The sequence below is a fragment of the Leopardus geoffroyi genome, chromosome D1 (genome assembly GCF_018350155.1).
Source record: "Leopardus geoffroyi isolate Oge1 chromosome D1, O.geoffroyi_Oge1_pat1.0, whole genome shotgun sequence".
Lineage (NCBI taxonomy): Eukaryota > Metazoa > Chordata > Mammalia > Carnivora > Felidae > Leopardus > Leopardus geoffroyi.
Genome location: NC_059329.1, coordinates 25,853,234 through 25,871,710, shown reverse-complemented (window position 1 = coordinate 25,871,710; position 18,477 = coordinate 25,853,234). Strand labels below are relative to the sequence as shown.

Genomic DNA, 18,477 nt, shown 5'->3' with positions numbered 1-18,477 from the left:
TTCATGTTTAGAAACTCGGCTGGGTGCTTTCATACAAATTATTGTGGTAGCTAATATTATCCTGTTTTTTATTAAATTTTTTTTTTTATGTTGCAGAGAGAGCATGTGTGAGCAGGGGAGAGGGTGGGACAGAGAGAGAGAGAGAGAGAGAGAGAGAGAGAGAATCTTAAGCAGTCTGCACACTTAGTGTGGAACCTGCTGCGGGGCTCAATCTCATGACCCTGAGATTATGACCCAAGCTGAAGCTGGACACTCAACAGACTGAGTCACCCAGGCACTCCTGTTATCCCCATTTTCACAAATTAAGAAACTGAAACAGATGTTAACTAATTTGCTCCAGATCACAGAGCCTAGTAAGTAGGTGGGCCAAGTTTATTTAGATCCTGGTCTTTTCTCGCTAGAAAATTGCAGAAAATGTTTATAAGTTGAAATGAATTCTAATTTTATGGAAAGAATGATATTTCATAGGCAGGAAACAAACTTAAGTCTGTATGTGCAGAAGGTGGTAAGTATTATGTGTCATCCATTTAATGGAGGAGCTGGAGCCTTCAAGGTCTTCTGGTAACCAACATATTGGATACTGACATTTAATGGGTGCTAACTATATGCATTTTGCTTATGCTGATCCATTTAGTTCTCATAACAGCACTTAGGAGCTAGGTACTATTACATTGTTTAGATGAAGAAACTGAAACAGAGGCTAGGTTGCGAACCTGATCTTGTAAGCAGACCTAGAATTGAACCCAAGCACTCTTACCTTTGAGGCTGCACTGTTAACCTCTCATAATGGATTTGTGTAAGAAAGAATGAGAAGGGTTTTTCAAGGTGAGTCTTATCTGGTTCTAATCGATCTTGAAAGAATTTCTACTTGTTTGGCTAAATAGGAAGTTGAATAAAATATTGTATGAAATTTCACCAGTAAAACAAACAAAACATTGTTTTGGAAGGCAATGCATAGGGACTTTAAGAATCCCCAAATCAGAGAGCTTTTAAACAAAACTGATAACTTGTTAAAAACCCCTTTTCAACTCATGATAACTGGTTACATCTTCATACTCTTAAGAACTACCATGGAATATTGATCCAGAAATCGAAATAAGAATGCAGCAAATGCATATGTGAAAATAATCCCACACAGATGGAAATTATACAGCTCAGAACTTCATGATGAGTCATAACTCTTGGAAGACCATTCCATTCTTCCCGAGTCTGTCAACAGAGGGATGTAAAAGTGATGTAGTTTTCATGTTCAGCTTTAACATCTGTTGCATGGTAGCCTGATTATATTCCTATCTAAGGAAACATCTATAAATATTGGCAAAGATCTTCTTTTTACTTTTGTTTCCAAGCTATTTATCTCTGTATTTATTCTGTTGGCTATCCAGTATCTCTGTGTGATCTGGGTGGTCTGTGGGTGATCTCAGTATTTTCCTAATATAGCTTCTTAAGATTCTGTATCTACCACCATGAGCAGTTCTGCGATTAGGTCAAAGTGGTGTGTTTGTCAAAGCCAGAGTCTGTCACTACTGCTGAGTTTGGTTGTTTTCTTCTCTTTTTTCAATGTTTATTTATTTTTGGGACAGAGAGAGGCAGAGCATGAAGGGGGGAGGGGCAGAGAGAGAGGGAGACACAGAATCGGAAACAGGCTCCAGGCTCTGAGCCATCAGCCCAGAGCCTGACGCGGGGCTCGAACTCCCGGACCACGAGATCGTGACCTGGCTGAAGTCGGACGCTTAACCGACTGCGCCACCCAGGCGCCCCTGTTTTCTTCTCTTTTGCTTTCCCACGTATTCACACACTACTGGCTCTTTCACAACAGCAGGATGTGAAATGAGTGTTGTTTCACCAATTTATTTTAGTCCTGTCATTTTTCATGAAACCTGTGGGAGAAATGAGCAGAAAATTCACAAAAAAATTTGAATGTGGTTTAGTGTTGATTTTTTTTTAATTATAGAGAAGACAAATATAAAAGTTGGCTGTGGAGATACCAACACAACTAGGTTGAAATTTCAGCAAAGTAAGTTATTAAGAGGTAAAAGTTATAGGTACTGCATGCTTAGCTTGGTTTCAGACTGCATATTTGAACGGTGTAAAAAAAAAGTTTGGTAAATTAAAAGCTAAAACTAAAAAAGCAGACTTAGATATTTGGACGAATAAAACACAACCCTGTACACACATAGCAACAGATTGTTTTATTATTTGTTTGTGTAATTGGTATCATCTGTGATTTAGAGTCTTGGAATAATAGAATCCTTTGGGAGGGACTGTGGAGTATATTACTGGAATTGAATTGGCACTGTTCACACACTGGTCTGCTCTCTGGTTTAGAATCCTCTCTCTGCTGCTTTTCTTCCTTAGGTGGGTCTCTTTCCTGGACACTGCGTGGAGTTAATTAATCAGAAAGTCCCCCAGTCAGTGACCAACTCAGTGCCAAAACCAGGTGAGTACACTTTTTCATCAGGGTGATGATTTTATCAACTGCTTAAAGAAACAGGTTTTCTCTTGTAGTCAAGCACCCAGCTTGTTTTGCTGCTGTTGCCATTTATTGACATGATATGTATGCATTCTTAATTTTAGGAGGTTTTGAGTTTTAAAATATTCTTATTTCTTTATTGATCATTTCACAAAGATACATCAACATTTTAGATAATTTCAAAGAACTATTTGTTCCATTAATCTTTGTCATTATTTGTTTTTATAATTATATAGTAGGGATATAGCTTATGAATGAACACAATGATGAAAATAACAGGTTTAAAGAACTCACACAAATGATGTGATTAGCTGGAAACTAATAAATGAAGGGAATGTATATTTTATCAATGATTGTGAACACCAAAACTATTTTAAACAGCATTTCTCATTACTTAATAGTATATTTATAGTGCTCTATAAATATGTGGATTATTTAATGAATAAAGCAGTGTTACAGGGGGTGAAAATCAAAATGGAAACTTGTTTTTATTGGGGTGATTTAATCTAGGTAGATTGTACAGAATACTTAGCTTGGAAGTTTTTAATGTTATATAAAATTTTTAAAGGAAAACAAAAACAAAGACTGAAAGATTTTGGAGGGAAGAGGAAGTAATCAGATTTACGTCTCCTACTTGTATTATATTCCCTTCACCTTTCTTTGCCCTTCTCCATACTCTGCCCGCAGTAAAAGAAAAAGAAAAATTTGCTGGGCCTCAGAATTTATTTGTAATATTTTCCTTAAAGTATCTTTTAGGGTTAGGACCTATATATAAAAATTAGGGGGGAGAAAGCTTATTTAGTATTTCCCCACCTCTGCCCCCCAAGCATACATCAAATCATATTTGCTTATAGTATTCAGGTAAAGGTAATACGCTTTTGAAGCTTGTTTCTTCACAGAAGATTAAGAATTCTCATAGGAATTTTAAATTTTTAGGCAGACTACTTTTACTGTTTAGTAGAGAAAAATACTTCAAAACAGTGTTCTCTACAGTTCTACTTCAGACAGGATTCTCAGTCTCTTTTCTTTTCTTTTTTTTTTTTTTTTTTCAATATATGAAGTTTATTGTCAAATTGGTTTCCATACAACCCCCAGTGCTCATCCCAAAAGGTGCCCTCCTCAATACCCATCACCCACCCTCCTCTCCCTCCCACCCCCCATCAACCCTCAGTTTGTTCTCAGTTTTTAAGAGTCTCTTATGCTTTGGCTCTCTTCCACTCTAACCTCTTTTTTTTTTCCTTCCCCTCCCCCATGGGTTTCTGTTAAGTTTCTCAGGATCCACATAAGAGTGAAACCATATGGTATCTGTCTTTCTCTGTATGGCTTATTTCACTTAGCATAACACTCTCCAGTTCCATCCATGTTGCTACAAAGGGCCACATTTCATTCTTTCTCATTGCCACGTAGTACTCCATTGTGTATAGAAACCACAATTTCTTTATCCATTCATCAGTTGATGGACATTTAGGCTCTTTCCATAATTTGGCTATTGTTGAGAGTGCTGCTATAAACATTGGGGTACAAGTGCCCCTATGCATCAGTACTCCTGTATCCGTTGGGTAAATTCCTAGCAGTGCTATTGCTGGGTCATAGGGTAGGTCTATTTTTAATTTTCTGAGGAACCTCCACACTGTTTTCCAGAGTGGCTGCACCAATTTGCATTCCCACCAACAGTACAAGAGGGTTCCTGTTTCTCCACATCCTCTCCAGCATCTATAGTCTCCTGATTTGTTCATTTTGGCCACTCTGACTGGCGTGAGGTGATATCTGAGTGTGGTTTTAATTTGTATTTCCCTGATGAGGAGTGACGTTGAGCATCTTTTCATGTGCCTGTTGGCCATCTGGATGTCTTCTTTAGAGAAGTGTCTATTCGTGTTTTCTGCCCATTTCTTCACTGGGTTATTTGTTTTTCGGGTGTGGAGTTTGGTGAGCTCTTTATAGATTTTGGATACTAGCCCTTTGTCCGATATGTCATTTGCAAATATCTTTTCCCATTCCTTTGGTTGCCTTTAGTTTTGTTGGTTGTTTCCTTTGCTGTGCAGAAGCTTTTTACCTTCATAAGGTCCCAGTAGTTCATTTTTGCTTTTAATTCCCTTGCCTTTGGGGATGTGTCAAGTAAGAAATTGCTACGGCTGAGGTCAGAGAGATCTTTTCCTGCTTTCTCCTCTCAGTCTCTTTTCAAGACATTTTATCCTCTGTTAAATTCCCCTTCTTTGATGGGGCGCCTGGGTGGCGCAGTCGGTTAAGCGTCCGACTTCAGCCAGGTCACGATCTCGCGGTCTGTGAGTTTGAGCCCCGCGTCAGGCTCTGGGCTGATGGCTCAGAGCCTGGAACCTGTTTCCGATTCTGTGTCTCCCTCTCTCTCTGCCCCTCCCCCGTTCATGCTCTGTCTCTCTCTGTCCCAAAAATAAATAAACGTTGAAAAAAAAATTCCCCTTCTTTGGGTAAACTTACTAAAAAACTTTCTCAGTGGGTACTTGCTCAGTAGATGTTAATTTGTGGTTGTGATGACTATAGGGTTTTTTTTTCTTTTTTTTAAACACGGCGTCATTAACTTAAAAGAAAATCCCATAACCTTTAGCAGAGAGGTGCCTCAACCCCATCCCTCTTCTCCAGCCCTAAGCAGCTACTAGTCTATTTTCTCTCTCTATAGATTTCCCTATTCCAGACCTTTCATGATCATACAATAGTGGTCTTTTGTAATTAGCTTCTTTGACTTAGCACAGTGTTTTCAGGGTTCATCCATGTATCAGAATCTCATTCTTTTTTATGGCTAAAGTAATATTCCATTGTATGGAGAGGCCATATTTTATCCACCCATTTTGAGTTGTTTCCATTTTTGACTATTATGTATAATGCAGTTATGAACATCAGTGTATAAGTTTTTGTGTGGATATATATATATTCACCTCTCAAGTATATATCTAGGAGTAAAACTGCTGGGTCATATGGTAGCTCTATGTTTAACCTTTGAAGAACTACCAGACTGCTTTACAAAGTATTTTTTACAATACGCCCTGGCAGTGTGTATGAGAGTTTCAGTTGTTCCATATCCTTGTTAGTGTGTTTTTGATTATTGCCATCGTAGTAGTTACAAAGTGGTGTATCTTTGGGAGTTTGATTTCATTTTCCTGATGACTAATCATGTTGAGTATCTTTTTATGTGCTTATTAGCCATTTGCATGTTTTTGGAGAAATGTCTATTCAGATCCTTTTCCCATTTTTTAATTGGCAAGTATTCTTTATATACATTCTTTATATATTCTTTAAGTATTCTATGTATATTCTAGATACAAGTGCTTTATCAGACAATATGATTTGCATATGTTTTCTCACATTGTGTGGGTTGTCTTTGCTTGTCTTTATTCTGTCCATGGAAGTATAATTTTTTTTAATTTTGATGAAGTTCAGTTTATCTTTTTTTGTTCCTTATGCTTTTGATGTCTTATGTAGGAAGACTTTGCCTAACCCAAGGTCAAGATTTACTCATATATCTTCTCCTAAGAAGTTTATGGTTTTAGGTCTTAGATTTTAGTAAACTTTGAGTTAATTTTTGTGTCTGGTATAAGGTTCAACTCCATTGGACATCTAGGTGTCTCAGCACTATTTTTTGAAAAAAAGATTACTCCTTCCCCATTGAATTATCTTGACTCCCTTGCAGAAAATTGACCTTGGACATATAAGTTTATTTTTAGACTTTCAGTTCTGTTCCACTGATCTATATGTCTGTTCTTTGTTTTTTTAAGTTGGAGAGATAGCATGAGCAGGGTAGGGGCAGAGAGAGAGGGAGAGAGAGAATCCCAAGCAGGCTCCATGCTGTCAGCATGTGTTTGTTTTGTGGCAAATTTTGCTCTTAAAACTTTATTCTTTCTCAGGATTGACTTGGCTCTTCTGGGTTCCTTGCAATTCCGTATGAATTTTAGAATCATCTTGTCAGTTTCTACAAAGAAGTCAGCTGGATTTTGATAGGGATTATATTAAATCTGTATATCAATTTGGGAAGTATTATCCTCTTACCAGTATTTATTAAGTCTTTCAGTTCATGAACATGGGATGTTTTTCCATTTATTTAGAGCTTGTTTAATTTTGTTCAATGTTTTGTAGTATTCAGAGTGTACGTTTGCATTTTTTTTGTTAAATTTATTTTTATTATTTTTGATGCTATTGTAAATGGAATTACTTTCTTGACTTCATTTTCTTTTTCATTGCAAATGCATAGAAATACAATTAATTTTGTATATTAATCATGAAATCATGAAATCTTGTTGAAATGTTTATTCTAATAGTTTTTTTTTTAGTGAATTCCTTTGGATATTCTATATACAAGATCAAATTATCTGTGAATATATTTTTACTTCTTCCTTTGCAATCTGTATGCTTTTTATTTCTTCTTCTTGTCCAATTTCCCTGGCAAGACTATGGCCATCCTTGTCTTATTTCTGACCTTAGGAGAAAACATCCATTTCTTAACTAACCATTAAGTAAGATGTTAGTTGCTGGGTTTTCATAGATGCCCTTTATCAGATTGGGGAAGCACCCTTCAGTTCTTAATTTCTTGAATGATTTTATCATGAAAGGATGTTGGCTTTGTCAAGTACTTTTTATCGATCTGTTAAGATGACCATGGTTTTTTGTATCATTATTTTGAAGTTATTAAATTCAACATCAAAAATTTATTGTTGTCTTTTATGCATTATTTTTATATGCATTTCTTCTGTATACACTTAACTTATTAGGTATTAAATATCATCTTTGATATTTTGCCTCAGAGATATCCTGCAAACTTAGTTTTAAAAATTAGCTTAATATTGGTATTCAATTTTGTCAATTGAATACTTTCTCATGTTTTGAACGAGAAAGTGACATTTCTAATAGCGATAAGCTCCAGAAGCTTTAAAACTTGAGAAAGTTAATCAGGTATTGATAGTTCTGGAAAACAAGGTATTGATAGTTCTGGAAAACTAGACCTGTAGGACAATGTTAATTCTAAATTGGTGATGACTTATAATGCCAGCACACCTTTAAAAGCTAGTATTTTATCTTCTGTGAGCAGCATTGCAGGATTGGCATAAGGAAATGTGGATTCTTAATATATTTCGAAAAGGATGATGTGAATTCTGTTAGCCTCAGGCTTGTTTCACACTTTAAAACTGTCTTTGCCTACAGTATAAACAACTTGAATGTTCTATTTATTTTTAACATTGCCATCTGTTACTGTTAGATGCCAAATCTGAAAGATGCAGCTATAGTTTGAGGCTGAAATTTAAAGCTCCCTATATTATTACACAACAAGGGCAATAGGAAAATTTTTCCCTTCGGAGTTCTTCTTAATGTTCTCAATATGTTCAATTATTTGTGTATGTAAAAATAAAATCATTGAGTCACCATGTCCTGATCAAGAAAACAAGTATCCGTGTTGCCTTAAGAAAAAGAAGGTGTGGTGGGGGAGGGAGTAGGTGGGAGAGGAAGGTAGAAAAGAAGAGGAAGGAAAAGAGGAAGAAAGATAGAAGCTTGTCCACAAGAAATTGGCAGTTGAATCATCACAGTTACAGTTTGATGGGAGAAGGTGAGGTTGAGGGGGGAAGAAGGGAAAGCATACGTAGTTTTTTGTGTGTGTTTATTCTGCTTGTAGCTTATGGAGCAGTTGGATTTATTCATTGATATCTTTCTTCAAGTTTTTAGTTTTCTCAGCTATTATCTTTACAGTATTTCTTCTGTGCAATCGTTGATCTTCCTCTTTTCCTTTACAGATTGGTTGCACTCTTTGATACTGTCTTGCACACCCTCTCTTTCCAGTTTACTTTTATTGACCTCTCTTAAAGTTCTGTTATTCTTCTGTGTAGGCTTCTCTTAAGCCCACCTGATAAATTCTTCAATTCTTATTTTATTTCTTTTTTAAAAAACATTTTTTAAGGTTTATTTATTTTTGAGAAAGATAGAGTGCGAGCAGGGGAGGGGCAGAGAGAGGGAGGCACAGAATCCGAAGCAGGCTCCAGGCTCTGAGCTGTCAGCACAGAGCCCAACGCGGGGCTCAAACTCACAAACTGTGAGATCATGACCTGAGCTGAAGTCGGACGCTTAACTGACTGAGCCACCGAGGTGCCCCTTATTTTATTTCTTGGATCAACATTTTGTCTTTTTTGTAATTTCCATAGTGGGATTCCTCATTTCTTCTGTTATCCACCTTTTTGTCTAGAAAGAAAGAAAAAGGGTTGGGGGAGGGAGAGGGGAGAGAAAGGAAAGTAGGGAGAGAGGGTAAGAGAAAAGCAGGGCAATGCTTATTTTCTTCTTAAAATGAAGGACAAGGGAATTTAGATAAAGCCTTTGCTCTGAAAACAGAAGATTTGGACAGGAATAAAAAAAATATCTCTTTGAAGCATTGGAGAGTTAATAAGGCAGTAAACAATTACTGAGCTGAGGCTAAGCAGAAAAAGGACATCCTGAAGACAGACTTCAGTATATGGAGACCTTATTCCCCTAGGGTATCTACTGATAGAGTAGAGAAAGGCACAGTAGTCCTAGGAGAACAAAAATTGGAGCTCAGAGCCCAGTAGGGCAGAGTTACTGATGAATGCCCCAAGTTTTGAGTTAGAATTTTTGTGGAAATTGACAACTGGTTCTAAACTGATTCTAAAATAATTATGGAAATGCAGAGACCTAAATCCCAAGACAATTTTGAAGAACAATAAAGTGGGAAACTTACTATTTTAAATATCAAGATTTATTGTTAAAAATTCACTTAAGGTACTGATATTAATTCAAGGGTAGACAGACAAATAGATTAGTGGAACAGAATAGAGTCCAGAAACAAACCTGTGAATACATAGATACTTTTTTGCAGAGCAATGTCAAAAGGACAGTTATTTCAATAAATGGTGCTAGGTCACCTTGAGGGGTGTGTGTGTGTGTATGAGTGTATAAAATTCTTATTTAACCCTGTATACAGAATCATTTCTGGGAGAATTACAGATCTGTATGTGAAAGGTAAAACAATAAAACTCTTAGAAGATAATACAGGAGAGTATCTTCATGACCTATTTTCATGATCTCGGGATAAACATAAGCAGTAATCTTAACTGAAAAGCTTAATAATTCAATTTAATTAAAGATCAGAACTTGATCTTAAATGCTATTAAGATAATGAAGAAAGCAAATCACAAAATGAGAAAGATATTTGACAAAGGTCACATAACTAAAGTGTGTAAAGAATCAGTAAGGAAGGGACCGATAAAATGATTTGTTTAATTAAGTGAAAACTTGAATAGGTACTTTACAACAAATATCCAAAATGCTCATAAGCATATGACAAAATGGTAAACGTCATCAGTCTTTAGGGAAATGCAAACTGAAATCTCATTGACTCTAATACATACCCACCAGAGGTTAAAATTTAAGAATAATAATACCAAAGGTTGGCAAGCATATACATCAGTAGGAATTCTCTCACACTGCTGATGGGAGATAATGTGGGACAATCATTGTTTGGTATTACATACTGAAGTTGACACATACCCTGGGGTCCAGCAGGTTCACTCTTAGGTAAATATAGAATGTTTATAGCAACCTTAGTCCTAATTGTCAAAAAACTTGAAAAACCAGAGGTATATCCGTAATGGGATGGATAAATAAAGGCACATTCATTGAACGCATTCTTCTACACCGGTGAAAATGAAATGAGTTCTGGCTGTCTGCCACGATATGGGTGAATCTCACAAAAATAAGTGTTGGGGCGCCTGGGTGGCGCAGTCGGTTAAGCGTCCGACTTCAGCCAGGTCACGATCTCGCCGTCCGTGAGTTCGAGCCCCGCGTCGGGCTCTGGGCTGATGGCTCAGAGCCTGGAGCCTGTTTCCGATTCTGTGTCTCCCTCTCTCTCTGCCCCTCCCCCGTTCATGCTCTGTCTCTCTCTGTTCCAAAAATAAATAAACGTTGAAAAAAAAAAATTAAAAAAAAAAAAAAAAAGTAAGTGTTGAGTGAGAGAAGCGTGCTATACGTACATGCATACATACGCCGTATAATTCCACATAGATAAGGAGAGAGTTCAGAATCACAGAGCTTAAGATGGTTCTGTGGTGTTAGAATTCAGAATAGCAGTTAACTTTGGATGGGAGGAAGGGGATAGGTGACTGGGATGGGTAGGAGAGAGGATTCTGGAGTGCTAGCAGTGTTCTGTGGATCCAGGTGGTGATTATACAGAAATGGAATGATGTTGAACATCTTTTCATGTGTTTATTGGCCATTTGTATATCTTCTCTGGAGAAATGCCAGTTCAAGTCCTTTGTCATTTTTGAATTGGTCACTTTTCATTCTTTAAATATATCTCCCATCCAGGTAAACATTCTTTGCAGTATTGCTTTAATATTCAAATGTTGGAAATCACAGTTTCAAAATAGATACTTCCTTATCTATTTATGTGTGTGAAATATTCTGCAGCCCTTAAAAAGAAAGTCATATGGAATTGGTTTCTGTGATTTATTGTTAAATGAAAAAGCAAATCACAACATAGAATAATCTCATTGTAAATTCATAGAAAATGATCTGGAAGGATATATACCAACTAGAAAGGGGAATGAGATTGTAGACATCAGCAAAAGAAATTTAATATTTTCTCTGTTTGCTTCTGTATTATTCAACCCCTTTATAATAAAAAAGTATTACTTTATAAAATATGAAAAAATAGATTGTATCTCTCCTTAACTCCATCCTTTCCAAATAGGTGATTTCCAAGGGTCCTTCTTAATGCAACCACCCCATAACATAGATATTTTCTGACAGTAGGTTTAATTTAGATATTTAATTTATATACACGTTTGAAAACAACACGGTTGAAGGGATAAGAGCATAGGCTTCCAACCTCAAGTTTTAATCCCTGTGCCACATTTTACATTTGGCTTCTCTGACTTTTAATTCCCTTATTTAAAAAAGTGAGGCAACATCCCTTTGAAGATTAGGGATAAGGCATCTAAAGCCCTTGGATACTTAATAAATGTCAGCTGTAGTACTTATTGATTTATATTTATCCACTCTTATGTCATTTAAATTCCAGAGTGTCAAAAACTAGATTTATGTAGATACAAAATTAATATTTGTTGGTAAAATCTATATGCCAACATCTCACAGTATACCACTAAGACAAATGAATTATAGTAGTTTTCATGGGACCATGATGGGACCAAAGGAGCCTCTTTGGATGCCACTTGAATGGAGTTTGCATTATAAATATTTGGCTTTTTTGGGGGGGGGGGGCAACAGCTGAATTTTTTGATTACCAGACATAAAAGTAGCTGAGGCTTTCATTTCGAGAAAAAACTTAGTAATTAGATATAATACTGATGAAATCCTTATGGTAAGAAGTAGTTTATAAGGTAACAAATTAGTCTGAATTTGTAGCATAATTTTGAAATTAAAAAAAAGTTCTTTATTTTCTTCTTTTAGGGAATTGGTCCTTTAGTGTCTTGCTTTCTTTGTTTTACTTGCAACTTTGCCTAATTAGAGTTTTTTCCTTTATTTTCGTTTGTTTGCTCCTGGATTGTTTGTTTTCTTTCTTCGAGTTTGTAGCACTTTCCTCTTCTGTAACCATGTTTCCTTAACATGTCACTGACCAGACATTTTGTATCAAGTAAAGTAGGTACAGGTTTTTATCCCGTGTGCAGCACTGTATTGAACATATGCTTCCTTATATTCTGGAGGCCAGTACTTCAAGAATCGGATATTAAAATCAGCACCCTGGAAGGCATTGATGTAAGATACAGATTTGTACCAAAATGCTAGAATGCCCTGGGAAGTTTCTTTCTGAATACATTGCAAGTGACAGATTAAGATAATATTTTCATACTCTGCATTAGGGAAAAACAGGTAGAAGATTCATAATGGCACATATCTGTCAAGTGCTTTAGAGTTTATGGATACTTTTTTTTCCCTTCTGTCAATTGGAATTTGACTCTTGATGCAGTCCTGTGAGGTTTGGGGGTAGGGGGTGTATTCCTGTATCCTGCCACACCTTGTGTTAACAAATGGAGCCCAGGAAACTCAGGGAGGTTAAACAGCTTGCCTGAGGGTTCACAACTGGGATTTGCTGAAATTTTCTGATGTCTGGTGGTAACCATGGCCAATACTTAACGTAGCTCTCACTGTGTGGTGTACCAAGACATAAATGAACTCATTTGTGGTTGATTCACTCAAAATCCAGAATTTGTCCCACTGTAGAACATTGAGTAGAGATAAAGTTTATTGTTCTCTCTCTCAAAACAAATATTTATTTAATATGTTCAGCTTTTATTACAATAGGCATGAATAAAAACATATTTGGATTTTCACAAGGCTTATACTAACAGAACAGAAGTTGGGGCAAAGATGGGTTTAATGGAGGATGAAGAGAAGTGTTTCTAGGACCTTGCTTAATGGGCTAATTTCAGTCAGCCTTCATCCTTTCTCATGACTAATTAACCCAAACAGTATCCTTCAGTCTTTCCTCACTACATATAAACCCTCACTCCACACTCTGTTCTGTAACAGCGTTTGTAGGCATCCTCCTCCTCTGCTCTCCTGATCTCGTCTTTCTCCCAGTGCACTCTGCTGGGCGTTGCTTCTGTGTGCTGTGAACATACGTGCACTCAAAGTGCTCCCATTGTGCCCAGAGGGTGAAGTGCCCTCCTCCCCATTTTGGCCACTTGAAATCCTCCTTGTGTTTCAGGCTTCAGGCCATGACCTGCTTCCTCTGTGAGAGCTTGCTAACCCCCCTCTCCCTACCCCCATCTCCTGTTTACCCCTGGCCAAGTCTGACGGCACCTCTGCCACTTGCTCCCAAAGTGCTGTCTCCTCACAAAGGGTAAGCGTGTCTCATTCATCTTTACCTCTCTCACAGGAGGTTCATACAGTGGACACGTGATTATTTCCTCTCTCTTAATACTGCTAAAATGAATTTCTAGAATCAAACTTTTTTTTTTAATGTTTATTTTTGAGAGAGCGCAGGTGGGGTAGGGGCAGAGAGAGGGGCACAGAGTGGGCTCTGTGCTGACAGCAGTTAACCCAATGTGGGGCTTGATCCTCCAGATCATGACCTGAGCCTGAGCCACCCAGGTGCCCCCATAACTTCTTTTGTTTAGAGTTTTATGTAAGTAATCTCTACACTCAACATGGGGCTCAAGCTCACAACCCTGATATCAGGAGTCCCACACTCAGGGCACCTGGATGGCTCAGTTGGTTAAGCGTCTGACTCTTGATATCGGCTCAGGTTGGGATCAAGCTCCATGTCGGGCTCAGTGCTGACAGCATGAAGAATCTCTGTCTCCCTTTCTCTCTGCCCCTCGCCCCCCCATAAATAAATAAATAACCTTAAAAAAGAAAAGAGTCGCATGCTCTACTGACTGAGTCAGTCAGGCACCCCTAGAATACAACTTTTATCTCATAATCCCTAGCTTCAGAAAACTTCAGTAATGTCCCTCTGCTCCAGAATTATGTACAAAATCTTTAGTCTAGAATTGAGGTGCTCCATAAATAACTGGAACTATCTCGTCTTTGTAACCAAATGTTTCCCTTATCTATACCTTAGTATCAGGAACATGTTTCTTTACCTTGTAGTATACTTTGGGTTTCCCCGCTTACTCTGACTCTGATCTTTCTCCTCGCTGAAATGTTTACTATGTTCTTCATGAAGGTTCTTTAGACCACTGCTTCGAAAACGTTCATGTGCGTTCAGTGTGCCTGAGAGGTGGTATTAAAAACTGTGGATTGTGATTCAGTGGGTCTGGGGTGGGACCTGGGACTCTGCATTTCCAATGAACTCCCAGGTGACTCAGCGATCCTCATCCTAAGATTATATTTTGAATAAAAAGGGACTCCATTTTAGCCGTCAGTAGCTATTATTTGTATCCGTCATTTGGAAATAGTGTATAGTAATGAGCCATCTTATTTTGAATTTGATTCTTCACTTTTTATGTCTTTTTCCTCACCTAAATTGTTTTGGTTACTGGTGGATATTTTATTTTATACCAGTTTGCATCCTTTATATATAATGTTTGCTCTAAAACAGTTGATTGATAATTAAAAATATGAACAATTTCTACTAGAGTAATCAAAAATGTTTCCTGACCTCCCGTATGCCCATTAGCCAGTGCTAGGTGTAGGCCCCTAATCAGTCTTCTCCATAAGTAAAGCAGCTGTTCCCATTTTTGGTCATTTCCAGTACTCATTCATTGATCAGAATTTATGAAGTACATACTAAGTACTAGGACCAAAACAGCAAACACAGCAGACAAATATTGTCATTTTGGGGTTTTGTATTCAAGTGTGATGCGAAGGAGAGAAAAAGGTAAACAAAGAAGTAAAAGGTATAGTGTGGTAAAACATATATAGTATGATAAGTGCTATGCAGAAAAGTCTGGAAAGGGGTGCAGGGGTTAGGAAGTGCTGGGATGTGGCCCACGTGGGCTTATCATTCCAAAGGTGGGTAGAGTGGTTGGGAAGGGCTCATTAGAAGGTTACTTTTGAGTGCCTGAAGGGAGATGAGGAGGGGAGCAAAGCACTTACCTGGGGGGTGCTTTCCAGACCGAGAACTGCAAATGTGGGGCTGCTGAGCTGGACATATGCCTGGCTTGCTACAGGATTTGCTGGAAGGCAGTTTGACCACAACAGTGAGTGACGTGAGGTGAGGTCTGGAGGTGAAAGGAGTTAAGTTCTCTTTGGGTCCTGGGCACCACTGTATGGATTTTGGCTTTCATTTAAAATTAGATGGGATGACATTAGAAGGTTTTGAGCAGAGCTGTTACTTGGCCTTATTTGAAGGATCACTTTGGTTGCCACGTTAAGGATAGGAGACCTGGGTAGAAGAAGGGAGACGGGCAGCAGCTGTTTGTAGTGAGTCTGGCAAGAGATGATGGTGGCTCAGATCAATGTGGTAGCAGTAAAAGTGGGCAGAGGTGATTGGATTCTGGGTATATTTCAGGCCATGAAACCTGCAGAATTTTCAGACATACTGTGAAGAGTTTGAGTAACACAGGTAATTCTTACGATAGAATGATTACAGTGTAGCTGTTCCTTTCCATTGAGTTCCTTGTTAACCCCACCACCCGCACAGATTCACGTTAGCCCTTCACAGGAGAGCCTCCAGACACTTTGTTAAATATGAGAGAAAAATAACAAGTGACCTCTCCTGTGCCATAAGCCGTCATTGGAAGACAAAACATGGTGCTTTCTGGGTGCCTGGGTGGCTCCGTCGGTTAAGCTTCCAACTCTTGATTTCAGCTCAGGTCATGATCTCAGGGTTCGTGGGATCTAGCCCTGAGTTGGGCTCTGCGCTGACAGCATAGAGCCTGCTTGGGATTCTCTCTCCCTCTCTTTGTCCTTCCCCTGCTAATGCTCTCTCGTTCTCTCTAAACAAATAAATACACTTAAAAAAAAAAAAACAAACCAAAAAACACATGATGCTTTCAGTCAGCCATATTTTTTAATTTTTAATTTTGAATACTTCTCATGTCAGAAGAAGTTGCAAAAATAGTACAGAGAACTCCCATATACTCAAAAGCCAACTTCTCCCAGTTTTAACGTCTTATGTAACATAATGGCACGTTATCCAAACCAGGAAATTGATGCTGTCACACCGCAGTGAATGAGATTACAACAGACCTTACTCTGTGCTCAGCAGTTTCTGCCTACTCTCCTTTTCCTACTGTGTATTTTTATAGAGCATACATGGCGGCCTTTTTGGTTTCAGGTGAGAGTTACTGTTATTAATTATGGACTTCCCCTGCACTCCGGCAAACAGTTGTTGAATTTATGCATTCCCATCTGTGCTTAGATGTTAGGTAACACAAGGGGTCTATGAGTCCTACTGAGTATCCCCAGATGGCTTTTCTATAGCATGGCCCTCCCCTCCCCCTTCTTTCTCTTTTTTCTTCCTCTCTTTCCTATTCTCTGCTCCCCCACCCAGCCCCTTTGTCTTTAGTACTAACCTCTGAAAGGGTGGGAGGAAGGATGTTTATTAGTTAAAACAATTTTTTTAAAGAGTGGCTTTGCCTTCTCCGCTATGAATAAACTTTGAAAGCTTCATTTCCTATTCGACAACAACAACAACAACAACAAAACAATCCATAAATCCACAGCTGTTCCACTGGTAAAAATTAACATGTTTTGTTCCTGCTACATATTGGAATTCTCTGGGGCTTTTTGTATTTTAAAATTACATCAATTCATTGTTTTTCTTACTGTGGCCTACCATTTATCAATAATTTTATATTCAGAGCTGTGTTTAGAAAGGAAGGAGAGAATAAATTTGATCAACAGCAGAAGATTTTGGCATGGTAGCTACACTCTGGGTATCCTGAATCTGACATTCCCTATTGTGTGACCTTGGCTTTTGCTTAACCCCTCTGCATTGGTTTCCTCCTGTCTAAGATGGAAATAACATTACAATCAACTTCATAAGGTCATAATGGAGACTTATCCGTGAAATACTTAGAATTGTGTCTAGCACATAGTAGCATTATTTTGTTTACTAGAAACAAATATCTGAATGTGGATTTACATTTGTATTAGTAAAAAAGTCATTTGTAGCAAAATATGTTAGTCTCTTACAATTGATGTATTCAAATAATTTTATGTGCACTGTTATTTAGTATAAATATCGAATCTCTTGAATATATAAGGAGAGTTAGAATTTTAACCCTTGGGGGCATCTGGGTAGCTCAGACAGTTAAGTGTCTGACTTTGGCTCAGGTCAGGATCTCATGGTTTGTGGATTCGAGCCTCATGTCAGGCTCTGTGCTGACAGCTCAGAGCCTGGAGCCTGCTTTGGATTCTATGTCTCCCTGTCTCTCTCTCTGCCCCTCCCCTGCTTGTGCTGTCTCTCTCTCTCCCTCCCTCTCTCTCTCTCTCTCTGTCTCTCTCTCTCTCTAACATGAATAAAACATTAAAACATTTAAGAAAAAAAGAATTTTACACTTGGGTACCTTATAAAGGAGGAGGTCATACTCAGGAAAATTTAATTCTGGATTTTCAATTCTTCTGGTTAACAGAGTGCTGTTCCTCAGAGTTGTTCACACAGAGGCAGTGTAAACTGATACTTTTTCCTTTTTTACTTGTTAGTTGAAGCACAGTTAGAGGTCATTACCAGCAAAGATGTTAAAAATGTATGTTTTCCTAGCTTGTTGCTGCTACTTTAGTGATTCAGCCTTTTACTGGGAATACTTCCTGCTTGATCAATTACTATTCATATTTTATTTGGGCCTAAAACACCTGTCATTTTTTTGGATACATTGTCTCCCATCTAGATGGCAAATATAAACAACCAAAGAATAAGTAACTTTCTCCAAGACTAAAAACGTAATAAATGCCACTGTCCTACTGGTGTTTTTCTGAGCAGGGGTGCTCACCTGTGTGAGGCTGATGGGTGGAGCTATTCTGGCAAAGCTTGTTCTGCGAGTGTGGGTTTGGGCAGGGCCCTTTCTGTGTGCTGCAGGAGCAGTACGTGTGCAGAGAGAAGGAGTGAGCTCCTGAAGGCGAGCCTCGTGCCCACACACAAGCCGGTTCGCCTTGGGTAGGGACTAAAACCGGCAAAGGAAAGTGCTTGAAAGGGGCGCCCCAAAGCAGAGCTGGAACCTAAAAGTGCTGTGGAGACCTGACTCGGAGTTACCCTGTGGTGGATGCGGTCCGAGCCGTGGGACTGTGGTTCATTCTGCATGCTTTTGCACGGAATGTAGAGCTGCTGTGTGCTGTCGGATCCACTGCTGAGCACAGTCCCTGGGAATCATTTTAAATATCCTAAAACCTGTGCCACAGCAGGAGGTAAGGATATCTCGGTTATTCAGATGTTTGACTCCAGCAACAGAATATTTCACGGAGTCTGAAATATTACATTTTATTTGGGCACAGGTTTTCTTGGTTGCTTTGAAGTGGATGGTTAATTTTTTAATTACTCAGAAATTGAGTAATTGAGCTTTAGTATTTGTCATGTCTGTAGAGAGGCGATTATTAAAGTAGATTATTGAAGTTAATTATTTTCAAGTAGATTG

At 38.3% G+C, this 18,477-nt stretch overlaps 1 protein-coding gene across 7 annotated transcripts in view; it reads left to right on the top strand.

The window, feature by feature from the left end:
- ARHGAP32 (Rho GTPase activating protein 32) overlaps positions 1-18,477 on the top strand; it is a 298,650-nt gene that overhangs the window by 219,358 nt on the left and 60,815 nt on the right. For 6 of the 7 annotated variants that reach the window (XM_045483461.1, XM_045483459.1, XM_045483460.1 and 3 more), the window contains one exon: positions 2,359-2,440. In XM_045483461.1, the coding sequence (XP_045339417.1) occupies positions 2,359-2,440 (82 nt within the window). Of the gene's footprint in view, positions 1-2,358; positions 2,441-17,911; positions 18,251-18,477 lie in introns of those variants that run through there. The other variant, XM_045483463.1, reaches the window with a different exon arrangement.